Source organism: Salmo trutta, chromosome 37 (assembly GCF_901001165.1).
Source record: "Salmo trutta chromosome 37, fSalTru1.1, whole genome shotgun sequence".
Lineage (NCBI taxonomy): Eukaryota > Metazoa > Chordata > Actinopteri > Salmoniformes > Salmonidae > Salmo > Salmo trutta.
The window spans coordinates 17,278,629-17,301,328 of record NC_042993.1 but is presented as its reverse complement, the minus strand read 5'-3'; the positions used below and the strand labels follow the sequence as shown (position 1 = coordinate 17,301,328).

Below are 22,700 nucleotides of genomic sequence, written 5' to 3'. Positions count from 1 at the left end.
ACTCAGGTGAATATTTTACATTTAGACATGTCAGTCCTGTCATAATCCCCACACCAACCTCATGGTTGAAGGATTCTTTACAGGGAAGAATAAGTTTCCTCTGATGCTTTCAATGACATGTGCTGTAGTAATCTACCTCTCTGCAAGTCCTTTACTCTTTGAAACATATAGAATGTAGTTGGGTATTCTTAGTTCTATAGAACTAATGGAACAAGGGGTCAGGGGTCAGCCAAGCATTAAGTAGAGTACTAGAGCTCAGAGAACAACAGAACACATCACCCTCTGCCATGTCAAGTGACGAGGATATTTAACAAAACTGCACTTATCGCTCTCTTCTGTCTTCTTCCTGTAGTGATGAGTGTGTCCAGCAATATAAAGATGCACGTACTTTTGGCTTGTTAGTGCGACCTTACTCATTATAATGATCCAATAATTATTGGTGCCACTCCAAAACATGAAGCCTCTGGCTCTCAGAGCCGGATCACCTTCCTCAACGTTAATGGTGTGTGTCTGATGGTTGTGATACGTAGGGGGAGGTGTTAGCAGGATCCTCATTAATACACAATGACTTGTATTCTGACTTTAGTGCTCTTAAAAAGGTAAATGTTTCCCGTTAAGAACAATTCAGGATTTACACGAAAGTCAAAAGAGTTTAGTACACATATTTAACTCTGTCTGGTCGAATCATTATCATATTCCAAACTGCTACAGTCAGATGATGCATTAAAATGACCCAGTTGGTTCAGACGGTGTTCTTCTCTTCTGTATAATTTCCTTTACTAGTTCATCTGACCTAGATGAGAACATGTCATTCAATGGACAAAAAGGGGAAATGGGGTGATTTTGTTTCGTGGAAATAGGTTGCAGTGTTTCTCTTAGTGAGGACTTTTATTCCCAGTGAGGGACTGTAGCCCAGAGGTATGCTATATTTAAAGGAGAGCAGCTCCGTGCTTGTTCAGTAATTGGCCAGTACTGTGTCTATTCTGCCAGTTTCTCTGAGAAAAAGCACAGCAGTTGGTTTTCTGACAAGATAGTTAAAACAGCACAATTTAGCTGTCTGTTGTTTCAGTGCTAACCTGCCTCTACAGACACTTTGGCTCTCTCTTCACCAAGCCTGATGTCCTAGATTGGTATAGAGGGCATCTCTCCCACATGCCATTCCAATCTAATTTTACTGTGCTCAGAAACTTTGTAAAGGGTGTTAGGAACCACCTGTGAGATCTGGACTGAAGTGGTTCTGGCTGGATGGTCCAAGCTGGTCCAAACTTGTCCCAGCACACACACTCCCAGTACTGAAGTGAGCTGTTTAGAGGATGTCTGTTGCCTCAGGTTGAAGAGAGAGATGCCAGAGGTGGCCATAATGAACTCTGCAGTGTTTATGGCGACTAATTCAAACAGTCCATGTTGTAGCGTAGGTGCTTGAAATGATGTTTAAGGAAGTGATGTCTCAAAGACAAGAATTCGGGTGACAGCCATTTTGTGAGATTCTCTCACAAATGACAATTTTTTAATAGATGGTTAATTTGAACTAGCTCAAGTGAATTCTCCTTCGATAATGGCATTAATTTCAGAGCCGCTGTACTGATGATTCATGGGTATGTAAACAGAGAATGGGATAGCTGGCTAAATGGGGTTTGCTGCAATCTTTGGTGGAAAAACACTGAAGAGAACTGCGCTGCTGGGGAGTGAGGGTGGGAGGGGGATGGAGATCTATCACGTGAACTGTGAGTGACCGGCATGTGGCCAACACCCCCCCCCCCCACCCCCCTCTCTGTGGAATAGCTGGTCAGGGTTGTTTATGCCCCTAATGGCTGGCTGTCACAGGGACCTCTATGTCTTTGCGTTTGTGTGTGTGTGTGTATGTGTGTTTGTGCATGCATGTGTGTGTGTGTGTGTGTGTTTGTGCATGCATGCATGTGTGTGTGTGTGTGTGTGTGTGTGTGTGTGTGTGTGTGTGTGTGTGTGTGTGTGTGTGTGTGTGTGTGTGTGTGTGTGTGTGTGTGTGTGTGTGTGTGTGTGTGTTTGTGCATCCGTACGTGTGTGCGAGAGAGAGAAGAGCCAGTGAGGTTCAGTGAGTTGTATCTCTGGGTAGAGCTCCTTTGCCTGGAGAGGCAGCCGAGGTGCGCCTGAGCAGCGAGCCCTCTGATTGGCTGAGGAGGATGCAGTTTGCCCCCCCCCCCCCCTTCTCCCAATTGCGTTAGAAGAGGAGAGGGGGGAGTGGAGCTGAGTAGCAGGCACATAGCGCAGAGAAGCAAGCAAGCTCTTTCTCGACCCAGTCTCACTCTACGCAGCACAGGGAGACAACACAAAGAGCTACATCAGAGAGCCATTCTGCTACTACAGCACCATAGTCTGCTCTTGGGCTTCAGCATTCAACCGGTTCTTCAGTTATCCTCTCGGTGCACGGTAGAGCTGTCTGGAAACCTGTAACCTCCGCTAGAAGGCGACTTGACTCAGGTGATCAGTGGGTGATCAGTGACCATGGGTAGGCAGGGGCATGATGCCACTGCAGCGGCTGGCACCCCGGGGTCCGGGATGCGCATGCAGCGTTCCCAGAGCAAGATGAGCCTGTCTGCGTCGTTCGAGGCGCTGGCCAACTACTTCCCCTGCATGAACTCCTTCGACGAGGAGGACGGAGGTAAGACGAGATGTCCCTAACCCTGGGACACTGAGGCAGACACACACAGCTTCTGCTGCTGCTGGAGGGAGAGAGGCAGGAGCTGAGGGGGAGAGAGGCAGGAGCTGAGGGGGGAGAGAGGCAGGAGCTGAGGGGGGAGAGAGGCAGGAGCTGAGGGGGGAGAGAGGGAGCAGAGGGATGGGAGAGGGTGCAAAGGGATGGGATGGGATGGGGGGAGGGAGAAGGAGAGGGGCAGCAGGAAGAGAGGGAGCAGACGAAGGGCTGGAGGGGTGGAGAGAGATGGAGCGGGGGATAGAGGAGAAGGAGGGAGGGAGGGACTGATGGTTGACTGATGACCTGACGGGGGAGAGGGAGCACGGGGAGGGTGGAGGCTGTCGTAGTATTAGCTGTGGTACAGTACTGTGTTGCTGGTGGATGGGCATGCTCAGTGTGTTTTTGGAGAGGCTTCTCGTACTTCAGTAGCTACTTCCCTGTTCGTGTCATTGGCTACTGATTTAGATCTGATGTTCTGTTCTGAAACACTGTCTGGCACCCTCATCGACTTCGCTTACCAATGGCAAGCATGCTTGTCTTGTCTCGATTGGAATGAATCACTATTTGTTTTGGTGTGGGCGGTAGAATAGATTTAGATATTGTGTTAACCTCGTCTCTGGTGTCTAGTGTGTGTGTGTGTTTATAGCTGTTTTATTTCTGAGTGGGTGTTGTGAATATGTTTGATAATCCAGATAGGATGTTTTCATAAAACTAGGTTAGGGGGATTGTATTAGCTGTGGTTGTATTAGCTGGGTTAGGGGGATTGTATTAGCTGTGGTTGTATTAGCTGGGTTAGGGGGATTGTATTAGCTGTGGTTGTATTAGCTGGGTTAGGGGGATTGTATTAGCTGTGGTTGTAATAACTGGGTTAGGGGGATTGTATTAGCTGTGGTTGTATTAGCTGGGTTAGGGGGATTGTATTAGCTGTGGTTGTATTAGCTGGGTTAGGGGGATTGTATTAGCTGTGGTTGTAATAACTGGGTTAGGGGGATTGTATTAGCTGTGGTTGTAATAACTGGGTTATGGGGATTGTATTAGCTGTGGTTGTAATAACTGGGTTAGGGGGATTGTATTAGCTGTGGTTGTATTAGCTGGGTTAGGGGGATTGTATTAGCTGTGGTTGTAATAACTGGGTTAGGGGGATTGTATTAGCTGTGGTTGTAATAACTGGGTTATGGGGATTGTATTAGCTGTGGTTGTAATAACTGGGTTAGGGGGATTGTATTAGCTGTGGTTGTATTAGCTGGGTTAGGGGGATTGTATTAGCTGTGGTTGTAATAGCTGGGTTAGGGGGATTGTATTAGCTGGGTTAGGGGGATTGTATTAGCTGTGGTTGTAATAACTGGCTTAGGGGGATTGTATTAGCTGTGGTTGTAATAACTGGGTTAGGGGGATTGTATTAGCTGTGGTTGTAATAACTGGGTTAGGGGGATTGTATTAGCTGTGGTTGTAATAACTGGGTTAGGGGGATTGTATTAGCTGTGCTTATATTAGCTGGGTTAGGGGGATTGTATTAGCTGTGGTTGTATTAGCTGGGTTAGGGGGATTGTATTAGCTGTGCTTATATTAGCTGGGTTAGGGGGATTGTATTAGCTGTGATTGTATTAGCTGGGTTAGGGGGATTGTATTAGCTGTGGTTGTAATAACTGGGTTAGGGGGATTGTATTAGCTGTGGTTGTAATAACTGGGTTATGGGGATTGTATTAGCTGTGGTTGTAATAACTGGGTTAGGGGGATTGTATTAGCTGTGGTTGTATTAGCTGGGTTAGGGGGATTGTATTAGCTGTGCTTATATTAGCTGGGTTAGGGGGATTGTATTAGCTGTGGTTGTATTAGCTGGGTTAGGGGGATTGTATTAGCTGTGCTTATATTAGCTGGGTTAGGGGGATTGTATTAGCTGTGGTTGTATTAGCTGGGTTAGGGGGATTGTATTAGCTGTGGTTGTATTAGCTGGGTTAGGGGGATTGTATTAGCTGTGGTTGTAATAACTGGGTTAGGGGGATTGTATTAGCTGTGGTTGTAATAACTGGGTTAGGGGGATTGTATTAGCTGTGGTTGTAATAACTGCGTTAGGGGGATTGTATTAGCTGTGGTTGTTTTAGCTGGGTTAGGGGGATTGTATTAGCTGTGGTTGTATTAGCTGGGTTAGGGGGATTGTATTAGCTGTGGTTGTAATAACTGGGTTAGGGGGATTGTATTAGCTGTGGTTGTAATAACTGGGTTAGGGGGATTGTATTAGCTGTGGTTGTAATAACTGCGTTAGGGGGATTGTATTAGCTGTGGTTGTATTAGCTGGGTTAGGGGGATTGTATTAGCTGTGCTTATATTAGCTGGCTTAGGGGGATTGTATTAGCTGTGGTTGTATTAGCTGGGTTAGGGGGATTGTATTAGCTGTGCTTATATTAGCTGGGTTAGGGGGATTGTATTACCCTCCTCCTATAAATAGACTTTAATAGACTCCTCTGAAATAGACATGATCCACTGGAATGTTGAGATAATACGGGAGAAATGTCTCCAGTCCCCTTCATCTCAATCTCCTTTCTGGGTAGATACTGACTTTAATGCTTCCTTACCTGGAGTTACAGGTACTAGAGTTGTCGACCCGAAATGTGTGTCCAATCAAGTTGCTGTTCATAAACATTTCTCCCAGATGACACGAACTGTATTGATGAAGTTTGTAAAGTCATTTGATCGGATGGAAGTGACACTGCAGGTGATGTGTAGTTTATGTTACGTGAAGACAGTATCTTAGAGTATCTTAGGACTCCAGCAGAGAATAGTTCCTCAAATGAAGGTTTTGTTCTAGCATCTAGATGGGCTCTGGGAAAATGACGTTTTCTGATTTTCCCAGAGCCCATATATCTCTACCACTCCAAAGTGACGCGTTTTCGTTGAGGAGTGTTTCACGGCTAGGGCTGGATGCACCGCAGCATTTTCTGAATGCTTTACATTTTCCCCTGTCTTTCACAGATCCTTATGTCTTTCCAGAATACATATTTTTCTATATTGTTTTCCCTTTTAGTGGGATATGGAGTTTAATGATGTGTATGGAATGCACTTTCAATGGTAGTAGCTTAATTTGACTGAATATATCTGTCTGGGTGAGCTTTATAAAATCCACTCCGTAATCTTTTTAATACTCTACCTTAATAACAAACCATGACAACGGCAAAGCCTGTGTGTGTGTGTGTGTGTGTGTGTGGCCTGGCTCATGGCACCTACAGTCTCATCATAATCACACACTTTTATTCAGCATTACTCCAATGAGGTATAAACTGCATCATTAAAAACTGTTGGCTGGCCATTAAAAAGCAATTTCATAGATTAGCTTCTCCTCCTTTATTAGTATTGCCATCCATAATGACCTCAGATACAACCATATGCATGCTAACTGCGGTACATACAGTGGTCAGGTTGACCTTAGCTTTGATTCAATCCGAATGAATGTTCATTGATTCATTCAGCTGATCATTCAGCACATGGCTTATTGATTGTGTTTAGGTGGTCGCTGCATGGCGGGATCCTGACTGTCTGTCACACTGGCAGGTCTTTAGATGCCTTTAGACGTCACTGTCAGCTTTTCTGAATCCAGTTTGCTTTGTCAGTGCTGAGGAGGCGGATGTCATTGAATAGCTGAGATGCCAGGGTTCTGGCCTCAGCGGTGAGGTCCTGCCTGAGTAATAAAGGCTTATCTTCCTCTGATTCTAAGAGTCTGTACTTCCTGTGGATGGGAGACAGGCAGGCAGGCAGGCAGACAGGAAGTGAGAGGAGCTGCAGGCAGGGACAGTAGCCAGAGTATAATTAAGGCATTTGAAATCACACACACACACACACACACACACACACACACACACACACACACACACACACACACAAGTTACAGAGAGGGAAATTGCATTAAGGACAATATGAATATATGCCAGATTACTTGCAGTTTATTTGAATACAGAGTATGGGGATTTGTTGAGCAATCTTCAAACTGTAAGAAGTCTTGGTTATAGAGGGCTTTATTACCCCCTCTGTGTGTTGCCCTCAGAAAGGTTGTTCCTGTGATAAAGCAGAACCACTCTTACGTATGTAAACATTGAGTGAGGAACATTCACTCTCTATGTTGACGTGCATTCCCTGACAGTGTGTGGCCAGTGGTCATGCCTGACACATAAATTAGCTCTCTTTACATTCATTCTCTTTACCCTGGTTATCCTCAGAGTTAAACAATAACACTGCTAGAACTCAATAACTCTGCTTCCTGCATTCCTTACTGAGAGACAAGACAGACCCATTAGTTCACCTTTTACCATTTGACACTTTTAATAAGTCCGGTGTACCCCGTATGCATTTTTGTATTTGAAGGAACGGCCATTTTGTTTCTTTAGTTCTCTGCAAAAAGCCCTGTCATGTGACTTGTGTAGAGCTCTGCAGTGGCTGACTTGTACCAGAACCTGCTCCTACAGTTACCTCCAGTATATCCCTCTCCAGACTTGTACCAGAACCTGCTCCTACAGTTACCTCCAGTATATCCCTCTCCAGACTTGTACCAGAACCTGCTCCTACAGTTACCTCCAGTATATCCCTCTCCAGACTTGTACCAGAACCTGCTCCTACAGGTACCTCCAGTATATCCCTCTCCTGACTTGTACCAGAACCTGCTCCTACAGTTACCTCCAGTATATCCCTCTCCTGACTTGTACCAGAACCTGCTCCTACAGTTACCTCCAGTATATCCCTCTCCTGACTTGTACCAGAACCTGCTCCTACAGTTACCTCCAGTATATCCCTCTCCTGACTTGTACCAGAACCTGCTCCTACAGTTACCTCCAGTATATCCCTCTCCTGACTTGTACCAGAACCTGCTCCTACAGTTACCTCCAGTATATCCCTCTCCTGACTTGTACCAGAACCTGCTCCTACAGTTACCTCCAGTATATCCCTCTCCAGACTTGTACCAGAACCTGCTCCTACAGTTACCTCCAGTATATCCCTCTCCAGACTTGTACCAGAACCTGCTCCTACAGTTACCTCCAGTATATCCCTCTCCAGACTTGTACCAGAACCTGCTCCTACAGGTACCTCCAGTATATCCCTCTCCTGACTTGTACCAGAACCTGCTCCTACAGTTACCTCCAGTATATCCCTCTCCTGACTTGTACCAGAACCTGCTCCTACAGTTACCTCCAGTATATCCCTCTCCTGACTTGTACCAGAACCTGCTCCTACAGTTACCTCCAGTATATCCCTCTCCTGACTTGTACCAGAACCTGCTCCTACAGTTACCTCCAGTATATCCCTCTCCTGACTTGTACCAGAACCTGCTCCTACAGTTACCTCCAGTATATCCCTCTCCAGACTTGTACCAGAACCTGCTCCTACAGTTACCTCCAGTATATCCCTCTCCAGACTTGTACCAGAACCTGCTCCTACAGTTACCTCCAGTATATCCCTCTCCAGAATTGTACCAGAACCTGCTCCTACAGTTACCTCCAGTATATCCCTCTCCAGACTTGTACCAGAACCTGCTCCTACAGTTACCTCCAGTATATCCCTCTCCTGGGCCTCCAGGCCCCACACAGCTCCAGCCACGTCCTGGCCATGTGCCCTACACAGGGCCTGCTGTCACATAGATTGGAGGAGATGTTCAGCGGGTCTAATGAGGGCGGTCAGCTGTCTCCTTGTATCAGTTGTGGGAGTCCAGACACTGAACGGTCCTAGGTGGAACAGAGGGATGGAGGGGGGAGAGAGAGAGAGAGAGAGAGAGAGAGAGAGAGAGAGACTCTAAGCTAGAGCAAGAACCCTGCAGAGCAGGCAGCCGGTGCTCTGGCATGGCAGGAAGAGGGATGTACATGGTCTTCTTCTGTTTAGCCCATTCACACACGAACACACATACACACGCATACACACATGTACACACACTCACACACATACGCGCACACAACTGTTTTAAAAAAAATATTTCTGTAGATACTGTAATATGGCACTTTATGTTTAATAAGTCTCTTTGCTAAATTATCACATGGAAGTTGCAGTGCTCTGAGAATAGGGTGCATGGTAGAATTGCCATAGAGTGGAAGTGTGATCTTCCTGTTGATGACTTCAATGAGACTTCTCGTAATAAGTGAAAATGCTATGTTTACAATTAACCTACTGTATGTAATTCGAAAGCAAAGCACACACTTGAGAGCAATGTATTAACTATTTCTCCCCCCTGCTCTCTCTTTCCCCCTCTCTCTCTTTCCCTCGCTCTATCTCTTTCTCCCGCTCTGTCCCTCCGTTCTGTCCAGAAGCCGGTGGGAAGAAGCTTCGTAGCACCGTACAGAGGAGCACAGAGACGGGCTTGGCCGTAGAGATGAGGAGCAGGATGACTCGGCAGGCCAGCAGAGAGTCCACCGACGGCAGCATGAACAGCTACAGCTCCGAGGGAAAGTAAGTGAAGTCTAACGCATACCAATCTGATAATGTACATCCCCCCAATGCACATTATCACATTGGTATGCGTAGGTTAATTGTAGACATAGCATTTTCACTTATTACAAGAAGTCTCATTGAAGTCATCAACAGGTCAAATGTAGGTTTGGGGTGCTCATTTGAATTTCCTGTCTTTTTTTGGATCTTGCCAAACTCTAAATAAGCAATTTCAAGCTTTGAGGCCTTCTTCTTTAGTCTCCATAGTTACCTGTGTCATCTCTCCCTTCCGTTCCAGCCTGATCTTCCCTGGTGTGAGGCTGTCCTCCGACGCCCAGTTCTCTGACTTCCTGGATGGACTAGGCCCAGCCCAGCTGGTTGGACGACAGACGCTAGCTACACCACCCATGGGTGGGTGGATCAGATTCCTGGAACAATGTTGTATCAAGAGATTCTGAGTGAATTAATGAATTATATATTTGATTTACGTGTCAAGACGCCTTTAGCGACCCCATCCCATACGGAAGGGATATCTGTATTGTGTGAATGGAGTGTTGACATTGTGTTGGCTGTGGTGTGTGTTGTTCAGGTGACATCCAGATTGGAATTGTGGACAAGAAAGGAGCGCTGGAGGTGGAAGTGATCCGAGCCCGTGGCCTTGTGGGAAAACCAGGTTCCAAGGCACTGCCAGGTAATTTACTGCATGATGTATAATATATTAATATATGCTATTTAGCAGACACATATATCCAAAGCTACTTACAGTACCGTGAGTACATACATTTTTTGTATCCTGTATGTGAGTAGAATAGAATAGAACCCACAGCCCCGAACTTCATGCTAATACCAAATGGTCACTACGGTAACCAGAGCTTGAATCAACTGACAATGCTGCCAATAGTATTGTAACTATTCTGTCTCTCTTTTTCTCTTCATAGCACCGTATGTAAAAGTGTATCTTTTGGAAAACGGAGCCTGCATAGCCAAAAAGAAAACAAAAGTAGCAAGAAAAACCTTGGATCCCCTTTACCAGCAGCAACTGCCGTTCGAAGAGGCTCCTGGAGGGAAAGTTCTACAGGTAAACTTCTACGTTCTACAAGGCCTTGATAAATACTTCACAGTTCACACGTCATTTCTAAACATTTCTATAATAAAATATTATATTAACATGTCTAATAAACCCTCTTCTCCACAGATCATCGTATGGGGAGACTACGGACGCATGGACCATAAATCCTTTATGGGAGCGGTTCAGATACTTTTAGATGAGCTGGACCTGTCTAACATGGTGATTGGCTGGTTCAAGCTCTTTCCTCCTTCCTCATTGGTGGACCCTACCCTGGCCCCCTTGACAAGAAGAGCTTCCCAAACGTCATTGGATAGCCGGTCATAGCAGTGTGTGGACTGATAGCATTGTTGTAGCAGCAGCACCCAGTGTTGAGGTTAAACATGCTGCGACAGACAGGTCACGCCCCCTGGTTACACTGCATGCTTGATGTTGTGTCTTCTGAGCCTGTTTCTAGGGGTGCAAACGTGATCCTGTGTTTTGAGCAAAATGTCGCACACATTGTGCGTAGCGCGCATCGCTCCTTCGGCCGGGTCGGGGCGCCAGCTCAGATTGGAAGGCCGTAACGGACTCCTTAGCACGAGGAATTGTCTCTAAATCGAGCGATTCCAGGTTTTCATCTAATCTTAAGCCATGGGGGTCGGAACTGGGAACCCGCTCGATGAGTTCTACAGAAGCCCTTTTCGAATGAAAAATACATGTTTTTGTTTATAATGAATTTTTTTGTTTTTTGTTTGTTTTATTGTCAATGTACTTGTATACCTGAAGGGGTGACTGACAGTGTTGTCCTGTCCAGAAGCTTGGTCACGCCAAGCCAACAGACCTAGCTAGATGTGTAAATGGAACTATGAGGATCATTGCAATTGGAGAGGTGGGGTGTCCCAACTAAAGCTCAAACTCCGAATATGAGGCCCTAGTCATAATACCTATAGGTAGTAGATCACACCAGAGAGACAATACTAAAGTTACTAAAGGCAATACAGAAGTGGCTACTGTACTATCGACACTCCAGAATCTATTGATCAGAACCCACAACAAGACTAACTTTTATGACCTAACATTATTATTTCTCTGTTGATATATTGTATGACATTTAAATGAAGATTTAAAAAAAAAAAAAGATTTTTTTTGCATGGACAAAAATTTAGCTAAAAAAAAGAAGAAAATTATTTTCTTGAGGCTGCGACTTGCAAAAAAAGAGAAGAAAAACAAATAAAACAGATCAGCCATTTTCAACAATTTATATTATTTTTAAATATAAATTTCACTAGTGCATGGTTTTCAAAGGCGAGTGAATGCAACAGCGTGATAAAAAAAGACACATTGTTTATCATTCTTTAGACCATCCATAACATAAGTCTGTGTTTGGCAGACATACATACAGTAAGAGAAACTAAAATAAAAACTTTTGGAGTTATTTAACAAAAAAAACTGTTTATGTGACAAAGTGATGATGAAAATAAATGTCAATTATTTATTTCATTGTAAAGGTTTACAAGCCTTATAAAGATAAACATTATGTGCAAATTGTACACGTCTCTTTTTCTCCCTGGTCCCAGGGCACCCCCCTGATATTGTCCAGAGTTTCAGGACTGTTGGTTCTTTTACAGTTCTGTATCGTTTCAATATGTCTTTTTTGGGGATTTGTTTAACAAGCATGTTGAAAAGGATTTTCTGCAACATGGCTTGGGCACACCTTAAAGTAACTCAGCATGTTTTGATAAAGAGGATATTTGGGATTTTTGCAGTTTCTTGTACAGTGCATGTCAACTTCGTTACTTTTTCCCCCTCACCTTCAATTGAATTCTACACAAAATGAATTAGTTACTTTCATGGCCAAACTGTTTAAACGTTTTAACAAAATATTCCACTAACCCCTAGATCATATTTTATTTCCACTTTTTCAAAAAGAATGACATGGAAAAATATTTTATATTCATTGGAGGTTGACAAAAAAGTTATGGTTGCGAGTGTATTTTATTTCAGTATTGTTAACTAACATGCAAAAATAATCTGTATTGGTACAGCAAGAAGGATATTTATATCCAAGCAAGAAGCGGCAAACATACAACTTATGTACTGTATATTGCTGTGTAGTTCAGGCACTGTTTGTGAGGATGAGCAAAACACAAGGTCAAACAACATGGGATATTGCCACACTATATGAATTTAGTTTTTTTGTTTTTGCGAAAATAAAATTAATTTAATATATTTTTATTAGTTTATTTATAAGCCAAGACCAGTTTATTTTTTATTTTTAGTAATTATAAATGCTTCTTGTGTATGGGAGGTATATGAATCTTACAGTTATGTCTGAATGAAAATGAACTGAGACGTTATTCCTTTTCCATGTTAAACCAATACATTCTAATGTCCATCTATTATCTTGTTGCTATAACAAGCTATATACTTTCATTTTTGATTTACATTGTACATATTAGAAATTTGAATAAAACAAGCAAACACAAATAGATGAATACAATATTTTGGAATAGGAATAATGTCTCACATGATGACAAAGACATATGTTATTTACCCTTTTGAATGCCTGTTCTTTCTTTTGTTTTGGTGCAATGTGTTTATGCCAAGGCTATGTCTTGGTGAAGTATGGTTGAGTACAGAGATTTATGTAAGTTATTTTTCAAATAAAAAATGGATATTACACTGACACTGAGTACCAGCGAACAATATCAACATACAAGAGAATTTTTATCTATCTGGGCATGACTATTTCCTGTTCCACAACATCCACACATTACTATCTTTATTCCTCCAGGTAGGTTGTTCCACAACATCCACACATTACTATCTTTATTCCTCCAGGTAGGTTGTTCCACAACATCCACACATTACTATCTTTATTCCTCCAGGTAGGTTGTTCCACAACATCCACACATTACTATCTTTATTCCTCCAGGTAGGTTGTTCCACAACATCCACACATTACTATCTTTATTCCTCCAGGTAGGTTGTTCCACAACATCCACACATTACTATCTTTATTCCTCCAGGTAGGTTGTTCCACAACATCCACACATTACTATCTTTATTCCTCCAGGTAGGTTGTTCCACAACATCCACACATTACTATCTTTATTCCACCAGGTAGGTTGTTCCACAACATCCACACATTACTATCTTTGTTTCTCCAGGTAGGTTGTTCCACAACATCCACATATTACTATCTTTGTTTCTCCAGGTAGGTTGTTCCACAACATCCACACATTACTATCTTTATTCCTCCAGGTAGGTTGTTCCACAACATCCACACATTACTATCTTTGTTTCTCCAGGTAGGTTGTTCCACAACATCCACACATTACTATCTTTGTTTCTCCAGGTAGGTTGTTCCACAACATCCACACATTACTATCTTTATTCCTCCAGGTAGGTTGTTCCACAACATCCACACATTACTATCTTTATTCCTCCAGGTAGGTTGGGAGTAAAAAGGAGGTCACAACCTTTGTGTCCCACTAATGGTTCCAACCTATACGACAGTCTACTCTACAGATCATTTGTTTTGTCTTTCAGAACTGTATACAGCATGTGCACAAATCAAGGCTTAGGTCAAGCTGGGGGAAGTTAAGAGACAAGAAGGAGCAGTCAGTTCCACTTCCCCTCATATGAGTGCAAAGTTGTGCTTCCACTAAATTCTTTGGCAACACTACAGATGAAAGAACAACCTATACTTTTGGAGAGAGCCAGGAATACATTTTACTACAGAACTAAAAAGAAAGTTCCTCTTTTACTGTTTTTACACACAATATTCAACTGTAGAGTGGTATGTTGGAATGACCAACAATGCTTTATGCTTGAAGGTTGTACTACTTGAATAGTAAGTAAGTAATTAAGTACGTTAGTTAGTTATTTAACCACCTATCACAAAATACTTTACTTCAACAGTGACAGTACTGTATTTTGAGTTTATTCTTCATGTGTTTGTTGAGATGAACTCCTGTAGTGTGGTTAGACAGTTAAGTGAGCGACACCTCCATTGCGATGATAACTGGGAGGTGACTATGTTCTGACATTTTAAATGGGAAATGAGTAAGTGTTGAGGTTAAAATTGGTATGAAAGTTTGAGAGTTCTGCTTATCATTTCACATAGTCTACTATACAGACATACCACACAGGACCAGCAGGTAAGAGAGACACTGTGTTGTGATAATACTGAATTTGTGAGGCTCTAGTAATGCTTTCCAAAGTATGGTGGATGGTTATGAAAAACTATGTTTAAGGTATAAGGTTGGACACACCAGTGTCTGCCCAATATAGTCAACAGTTACTGTAGCATTAAAACAACTTTTGGTTCCCTCTAATTATATGTCATGCTAAACTTCACCCAAAATGTTTATGGAAATGATAAATCAAATGAAATCATATGTATTTATCCTCTTGGATTTCAGGCATATCTCAGTCCTCTTGATATTAATAGATTATTTGATTATTCTTTCTGAATGCCTGGTTGTTTGTTTTAATCTTTTTCTTCAGTGTGCTTGGGTAGCACTTTATTTTACGTAGATAAATTACCAGATATTTACAAAGAAATTAAATGGTTAAATGGAAATTACACAGTTCTAACCAAATGAATTACAGTCGCAAGAAAAAGTATGTGAACCCTTTGGAAATACTTGGATTTCTGCATAAATTGGTTATAAAATTTGATCTGATCTTCATCGAGGTCACAACAGTAGACAAACACAGTCTGCTGTGCCTTTTTTTCTCCACACATCAAGGCTTTTAGAGATACTTTTGTAACACTTCCAGCTTTATGCAAGTCAACAATTATTACACTTTGGTCTTCTGAGATCTCTTTTGTTCGAGGCATGGTTCACATCAGGCAATGCTTCTTGTGAATAGCAAACTCAAATTTTGTGAGTGTTTTTTATAGGGCAAGGCAGCTCTAACCAACATCCCCAATCTCGTCTCATTGATTGGACTCCAGGTTAGCTGACTCCTAACTCCAATTAGCTTTTGGAGGTCATTAGACTAGGGGTTCACATTCTTTTTCCAACCTACACTGTGAATGTTTAAATGATGTATTCAATATAAACAAGAAAAATACAATAATTTGTATGTTATTAGTTTAAGCAGACTATGTTTGTCTATTGTTGTGACTTTGTTTTTTGTTGCAAAGATCAGATTAAATTTGATTACCAATTTGTGCAGAACTCCAAGTGATTCCAAAGGGTTCACATCCTTTTTCTTTCCACTGTACTTGTTTCTTTTGGATTCATTCAAACAACTTTTTTGCCAATTAACTTCTATGGGCTACGTGGGGGCCCACCTACGGGACACAGCCAGTGAAATATCAGGGCGGCAAATTCAAAAACAACAAAATGTCATAATTCAACTTTCTGAAACATACAACTATTTTACACCATTTTAAAGATACAATTCTCCTTGATGTAACCACATTGTCCGATTTCCAAAATGCTTTACAGCAAAAGCAAAACATTAGATTATGTTAGGAGAGTACATAGACAAAAATAATCACACAGCCATTTTCCAAGCAAGGACATGAGTCAATAAAACCCAAAACACAGCTAAATGAAGCACTAACCTTTGACGATCTTCATCAGATGACACTCCTAGGACATTATGTTACACAATACATGTATGTTTTGTTCGATAAAGTTCATATTTATATCCAAAAACAGCATTTTACATTGGCTCGTGATGTTCAGAAAATGTATTCCCACCAAAACCCTCCGGTGATGTGCACAACAATTTACAAAAATAGTCATCATAAGCGTTGACAAAATATATAACAATTATTTAAAGAATTATAGATAGACTACCTCTGGATGCAACCGCTGTGTCAGATTTTAAAATAGCTTTACGGAGAAAGCACATTTTTCAATATTCTGAGTCCATAGCTCAGCCATCACAGCGATACAGACACCCGCCAAGTTCGGGGCAACCTAAACTCAGAATTACTATTAGAAATACTGTCTTACCTTTGCTGATCTTCGTCAGAATGCACTCCCAGGACTGCTACTTCCACAAGAAATGTTGTTTTTGTTCGAAATACTCCATATTTATGTCCAAATACCTCAGTTTTGTTCTTGCATTCAGGTCACTATCCAAAGGCATACAGCGCGAGCGCAGTACCAGAGACGAAAAGTCTAAATGTTCCATTACCGTACTTAGAAGCATGTCAAACGCTGTTTAAAGTCAATCTTTATGATATTTTTAATGTAAAATTGCGATAATATTCCAACCGGACAATAGCATATTCATTCAAGAAGAAAAAGAAGGAACGGTGCGCTCGTGTGACTGCGCATATCCAATCCCTTTGTTGCCAGGCAGTCCACACAGTAACTGAGCTCCTATTATCTGCCCAGTGACAGGAGAATGCTCAAACCACTTTCTGAAGGCTGTTGACAGCCAATGGAAGCCTTAGGAAGTGCAACGTCACCCCAAAGACACTGTAGTTTTGATAGAGAATCAAAAGAAGAACTACAATTCTGACTTTCCACTTCCTGCTTGTATTTTTCTCAGGTTTTTGCCTGCCATGCGAGTTCTGTTATACTCACAGACACCATTCAAACAGTTTTAGAAACTTCAGAGAGTTTTCTATCCAAATCTACTAATAATATGCATATTATAGTTTCTGGACCAGAGTAGTAACCTGTTTAAATTAGGTACGTTTTTCATCCGGCCGTGAAAATACTGCCCCCTACACCCCAACAGGTTAATCTGAGACAATTTCAGTCATGGAATTTTCAAGGATTTACGGTGTTATCAGACACATATTTGTCTTTCTACCTTTTTCAGGTATTGTGATTTCATCAATGATGAAAACAACTTGCCCTCAATTGAAACAAACCCTGTATCGCTCCTGGTCCGCTGCTGCAGACCTATACACAACAAACACCAGGCAGGGCTGGAGAAACCGATCAGTCCTCTTGATCATCTGTCTCACCTTCAGTCTCGTCCTGAGCTCCATCCTCCTCCTCTACCTGCTCTATGTCCTGCAGTACGGCCTGAAGGTGGCTGCTGGAATAGCAGGCTCCTGCTGGGTAGTAGTGGGGGCCTCTCTGTTCCTCTCTAAGAGGGTGCGATGCCTTGGGGTTCTGTTTGTGCTGTCTTGTGGGATGAGGCAGGAACGTTCTCATCACCGCCGGGACTAGTTAGGTGGTTCTCAAGAATGTCCAGAACACACTGCAGGACATCCTAGGGCTCAGTAGGAGTATGGTGTGCAACCTGCAGGCCAAGAGGGTCGACAAGAGGGTCGACACCACACCGCTGTATAACTACGTCAGGATGTTGAGATGGGTCGGCGCCGTACACAGAGCATTCACAGACTTCGGGGTGGCGGAGTTGGTTTCTGATCTGGAGGTCACGTCCAGAGGAGACTCTGAGAAGTTGATGGAGAGGCTGGTTGGAGGTGAGAGGACTCTGAATGGAACTGCAAAGAGCATCTTGGCCGCGTTGGACATGCTGTCCTCTGTAGGTCAGAGACTTTTCTCTGCCTTCAGTTTCCTCCTACTGATGGTCTTCACAGTGCTGCACTTGAGGAGATTCTGCCACAACAAGAAATGTGAAAACGTGTACATAACCAGGACGTTCACTCATTTTGATGAGAAACAGAAGGCAGAAGGAAGGCCTCCAGTGCTCCCCCTCACATTGAAGGAGGCCAGACGCTACATCACCATCCCTTCCCCTCGACTCAGTGCCACGGAAGGCAAGGCCATGCTGAAATGCAGTTTCCCAGTGTTCACCCATTGTCTAGCCTGGGTCTTGTTCATAGGTGTTGATGTACTCATGTTCTGGTTAGTTGAGGTCATCAGAACGCGACTTCATGAGCTAGAACCATTTCATGTTCCTTTGATTATGAACATAAATGTAAGTAGCTATGTTAGTAAAACACACAACAAGATACAGTCTTAGTCAATGATTTATTGCATTAATGAATTCAATAAAATCTAGCTACTAGGCTATAACCCTGTTGCTCTACTGAACCATTGTTGTTTCAGGAAGACATGACTGCTATTGGTGTCCCCATTTCAGTGGAGATCAACAGGAGGGATTTCTCCTACCAGGTGTCCATCTTTGAGAAGAGTTGCCTTCCTAAACCCATACTACTACTCTATGACTCCATCCTGCCTCTGGTTGTGTTACTAGCTGCCCTTCTCAGCATGGCCCTGATGTCTGCCAAGCTCACACAGATCAGGCTCATGGTGTTCGAGCAGTTCTTCTCCACTAATGCTGAGGAGAGGGTGGAGTTTCTGCATGCTAAGATCCTGAAGAAGAGATCAAGAATGGAAGGGAACAGGAAAGCTGAGGAAAGCAGTCTGAGATCCCTCATTCAGAAGGTCTGTATAATCCAGAGATCATTGATAAACACTGATGGAGATCTTAAATTGGTATAATACCGTATATTACATAGATTTTCTTATGTGGCCTAGAGTACTGCACATTGTCATAAATTGTCCCAGGGAAAAAGTGCAGATTAATTTCTCAGTAAAACAATAGATACAGTATATGTAAATTACTAATGTACTGTTTGATTAATCCATACTTTCTTCATCAGCCAGATTTCTGGTGTCCAATACTCTACAGACCACAGGAGAATGACCCCATTCAGTAAGCAAGCTAGACTTTCTGCTGCTACAGGAAGAAGTGAGACACCCTTTTTTTGTTGAAAATGTGAATTGTTAAATGTGAATTATGTAACACGTTACATTATATAACAACTCTAATCTAGACTAATGACATGTTGTCATTGTAAATACATACAGTATTTTGGTTTGTTAATTCACGTACCTGTATAAATAAAGGTAAAAAAACATGTTTTTATAATAATAAAAATAAAGGTTAAATGATGGTTACCAAGGTTTCCAAGCAACTTTTAGAAGCAATCTAATGTGAGATGTAAATAGTTCAAACACTGAATAATTGGGACAAAATTACACTTCATTTTAAAGAATAAAAATACCACAAAAACAGCCATCAATCCCAGTAACTGAGATATAAACTTCTTGTATCTCTATGCCATGTCTTTAACTTCTGCATTTTCTTCATTGTTACCATGCCTATGGAGTTTGGATGATCATAAGTGCACAGGGTAATTGTCTGCAATGAGAACACAAAGCCCTGCAAAACACGATATCGGTTTCAGTTGTTTAATGTTGATCAAAAACGACAGGGACAGTTTTGCTGACATCATCACGCAAACCAGACCTTCCCTAAATGTGCACACCACTATTCAGTTCCCATCATGCACATTCCCCTTCACAGAATGCTGACAGTCAGTCAGGAGACGTACCCCTCTAAGAAATATGACATTTACCAGATTATTTTGTCTCAAGGTATATACAGCGGGGTTCAAAATTATTATTATTAGCTACATTCTATACTGCAAAAAATGGGGAAATTATATTATTTATACTAATACAATTGCTCAGAGAACAATTTTGTTTAACAAGTAATATCATTTTTTTCTCAAAGAGTTAGGGGTAAAAAATATTGACACCCCTGTTTTCAATACCTTTCAATATCTCACCTTGCGAGAATAACGGCACTGAGCCTTTTTCCAAATTGTTTTATGAGTTGGAGAACACACTGAGAGGGATCTTAAACAATTTCTCAATAAAGGATCCTTCCAGATACTTGATATCCTAAGTCTGCTCCTATGGACTGCACTAATCAATTCAAAACACAGGTTTTCAATGGGTTTCAAGTCCGGAAACTGAGATGGCCATTGCAAAATGTTGATTTTGTGGCAAATTCTCCTTTCGACACGAAACCCACAACTGGCGTGCCCGGCCAAAGAGCTCTATTTTTATGTCATCTGACCAAAGCATCGGTCCCTCTCCTAGTTCGGGCGGCGTTCGGCGGTCAACGTCACCGGCCTTCTAGCCATCGCCGATCCACCTTTCATTTTCCATTTGTTTTGTCTTGTCTTCCCTCACACCTGGTTTCAATTCCATCAATTACATGTTGTGTATTTAACCCTTTGTTCCCCCATGTCCTTGTCCGGAATTGTTTCTTGTAGTGCTTGTGTACGTGATGCTGGTAGATACCGGGTTTTGTTTGACCCATTCATTGATTGTTCTGTTTACGGTGGTTTTTATGTTTATTAAAGGACACCGTTGTAAATCAGTTTTCGCTCTCCTGCGCCTGACTTCTCTGCCACCAGTATGCACCCCGTTACAGCACCGGTTCCAATCCAATTGCCAATGCCATCTAGCAAACTCCAGGCATTTACATTTGTTGGATGACATGAAAATAGAGCTCATAAATGAGAATGCATAAGCAGAAAAGCACCCCATACCCACTGTAAAATATGGTGGTGGATCATTGATGTTTTGGGGCTGTTTTGCCTCAACTGGTCCTGGGGCCCTTGTTAAGGTCAATGCCATCATGATCTTTACCCAGTACAAGGACATTTTAGCCAAAAACCTTGTTGCCTCTGACAGGAGGCTGAAACTTGACCTCAAGTGGATCGTCTAGCAAGACAGTAACCCAATGCGCCCATCAAAATCCACAAAGAAATAGTTAATTGTCTACAAAAATCTACATTTTGCAATGGCAATCTCAGACATGAACCCCATTGAAAACGTGGTTTGAATTGAAGAGGGCAGTCCATAAGCACATACTAAGGATATCAAGGATCTGAAAGGATTCTGTTTGGAGGAAGTGTCTAAGATCGCTCCCAATGTGTTCTCCAACTCATAAAACATTTTAGAAAAAAGCTCAGCACCGTTATCCTCGCAAGGTCAGGTATTGAAAACCGGGGTGTCAATCATTTTTACCCTTACCTTTTCTCTTCAGCAAGTGTATTAGTATAAAATAATATAATTTTCAAAAAATTGGGGAGCATACAATATAGCTCAGTATATTAATTATTTTTGCTCATCTTTATCAAGGGCTTCAATAATGTCAAACCTCACTGTATATGAAGATAAAGGATCATGTGAAAAATGTTGCCTAATACCACAATTGGACATGCCATTGCTCAATTGTGCCAGGCAGGTTAACTCCGTAAAGTGCAGTGTAAGTTTTTGAAAGAAAAGATATACTATTTTAACCCAGGTCTGTTACTGAGAGAAGACACAGTGAAAGAGAAGGCACAGTGAAAGAGAAGGCACAGTGAAAGAGAAGGCACAGTGAAAGAGAAGGCACAGTGAAAGAGAAGGCAGCGCCACAGAGAAGGCACAGAGATGAGTGGGCTGACTGTGACTCACACACTGCTGCCACTGACCCGTAGCGTTTCCTCTGATAAACTCACATTATGTCTGCAGAGCCCCAGTGGCTCAGTACCACGCCAGCATGCCAGAATGCCCAGTAGGAGACAATCCCAATGTGTAATGTGATGCTGTGTGACAATAGCACTGGGCCTTGCAGTGCAGGCCACGTTGCAGCACTGTGCGCTGCACTACTGACAATTTTCCCCAGAGTTTGTGAAGCTCATGTTCATGGTAAACGCTGTGGATGTCAGCTCAAGTGGAAATTAGCTTTCAATGTGAAACACTGTGCGCTTCTAGACAACCTGCATTTGAAGGTATCCCAGCCATAGTCTAACACGGAGGTAAGGGTACACTCTCATCCAATGTCCAACATGCCAGATACAAACATACAGTAACAAAGACATATTGTTGGAAGTTAAGTGTTTAAATGGGCATCATCATCATCAAATATAACTATGCAAGTGTTTATTTCACATAGTAATAACATAATACATGTTATGCAATTGTATAAATTGTACTAAATAGTTTGGCAACATAATATCATCAGAATTAAAACATTGACTGGCATCTGCATTCAAACAAACATACATTTTATCTTGGTCCAGCATAACAAAATTCACGGACATGTTGCATGTAGATCCTGAGCTAAACAGTCTCTTTCATGATGAGTTCCATTCCTTTATATGGCGATGATTTCACCATCATAAGGCTTCCTGATTACAGGACTAGGCTGTCCCACCTGGAAAACAAACAAACAGCTTTTTAAAAACCACAGTTAATAACACAGGTATAACTACAACACTTGATGAAACTTCTTATAAAGTGTTATTGGGCCTTATAAATACATGAATAGCACATTATAGATGTAGTCACGGAACATTATGAAACTTTATAATAAAGCGATATGTCACAAAACGCTATAATATTGAGACAGACCTGTTCCCTCTGGTTGACTCGCTTGTAGATGAACTCTGCGTAGGGCTGTCTGGGGATGAAGCGGCCCTGTCCTGGCTGGGTCTTCAGCTGACCTCTCTCATAGACAACGTTCCCTCTGGAGATGGTCACCACGGGAACACCGTGGCATTCCATCCCCTCAAAGATGTTGTAATCCACAGCCTGGTGGTGCGTAGCTGCAGAGATCTTTCTACACACGCACAAACACGCACGGGCACACACACAAACACGCAGATGCAGACCTAATTGGTCAGATACTGTGTTGAATGAGGACATTACAAGTTATAAGATATATATACAGTTGAAGTCATAAATTTACATACACCTTAGCCAAATACATTTAAACTCAGTTTTTCACAATTCCTGACATTTAATCCTAGTAAATATTCCCTGTTTTAGGTCAGTTAGG

At 42.2% G+C, this 22,700-nt stretch overlaps 3 protein-coding genes across 42 annotated transcripts in view; 2 read left to right on the top strand and 1 right to left on the bottom strand.

Moving 5' to 3' along the window:
* Positions 1–12,804, top strand: part of rims2a (regulating synaptic membrane exocytosis 2a) — a 226,296-nt gene extending 213,492 nt beyond the window's left edge. For 31 of the 40 annotated variants that reach the window (XM_029736320.1, XM_029736299.1, XM_029736302.1 and 28 more), the window contains 5 exons: positions 8,953–9,091; positions 9,369–9,481; positions 9,660–9,761; positions 10,009–10,148; positions 10,266–12,804. In XM_029736320.1, coding sequence (XP_029592180.1) covers positions 8,953–9,091; positions 9,369–9,481; positions 9,660–9,761; positions 10,009–10,148; positions 10,266–10,463 — 692 coding nt within the window. In that variant the 3' untranslated portion in view covers positions 10,464–12,804. Of the gene's footprint in view, positions 1–2,201; positions 2,639–8,949; positions 9,092–9,368; positions 9,482–9,659; positions 9,762–10,008; positions 10,149–10,265 lie in introns of those variants that run through there. The other 9 variants (XM_029736319.1, XM_029736335.1, XM_029736332.1 and 6 more) reach the window with 4 other exon arrangements.
* A 1,399-nt stretch (positions 12,805–14,203) lies between these two features.
* On the top strand, positions 14,204–19,101 carry LOC115176362 (dendritic cell-specific transmembrane protein-like). Its single transcript, XM_029736337.1, has 4 exons — positions 14,204–14,281; positions 16,920–17,990; positions 18,122–18,460; positions 18,679–19,101. Exons 2-4 carry the CDS (start codon positions 17,337–17,339, stop codon positions 18,733–18,735), a joined length of 1,050 nt encoding a protein of 349 aa, XP_029592197.1. The 5' UTR covers positions 14,204–14,281; positions 16,920–17,336; the 3' UTR covers positions 18,736–19,101.
* Positions 19,102–21,785: 2,684 nt separating this feature from the next.
* The window catches only part of dpys (dihydropyrimidinase), a 53,366-nt gene continuing 52,451 nt past the window's right edge, over positions 21,786–22,700 (bottom strand). The window contains exons 8-9 of the mRNA XM_029736336.1: positions 22,274–22,481; positions 21,786–22,076 (exon numbers count right to left, since the gene is read on the bottom strand). Of these exons, the coding sequence (XP_029592196.1) occupies positions 22,017–22,076; positions 22,274–22,481 (268 nt within the window). The 3' untranslated portion in view covers positions 21,786–22,016. The remainder of the gene's footprint in view (positions 22,077–22,273; positions 22,482–22,700) is intronic.

Bases quoted from the DNA above. Each gene is read 5' to 3' on its own strand.
- LOC115176362 (XM_029736337.1), top strand. From the start codon at position 17,337: ATGGTGTGCAACCTGCAGGCCAAGAGGGTCGACAAGAGGGTCGACACC. The intron at 17,991-18,121 runs GTAAGTAGCTAT...TTGTTGTTTCAG, and splicing joins CTTTGATTATGAACATAAAT to GAAGACATGACTGCTATTGG. The intron at 18,461-18,678 runs GTCTGTATAATC...TTTCTTCATCAG, and splicing joins TGAGATCCCTCATTCAGAAG to CCAGATTTCTGGTGTCCAAT.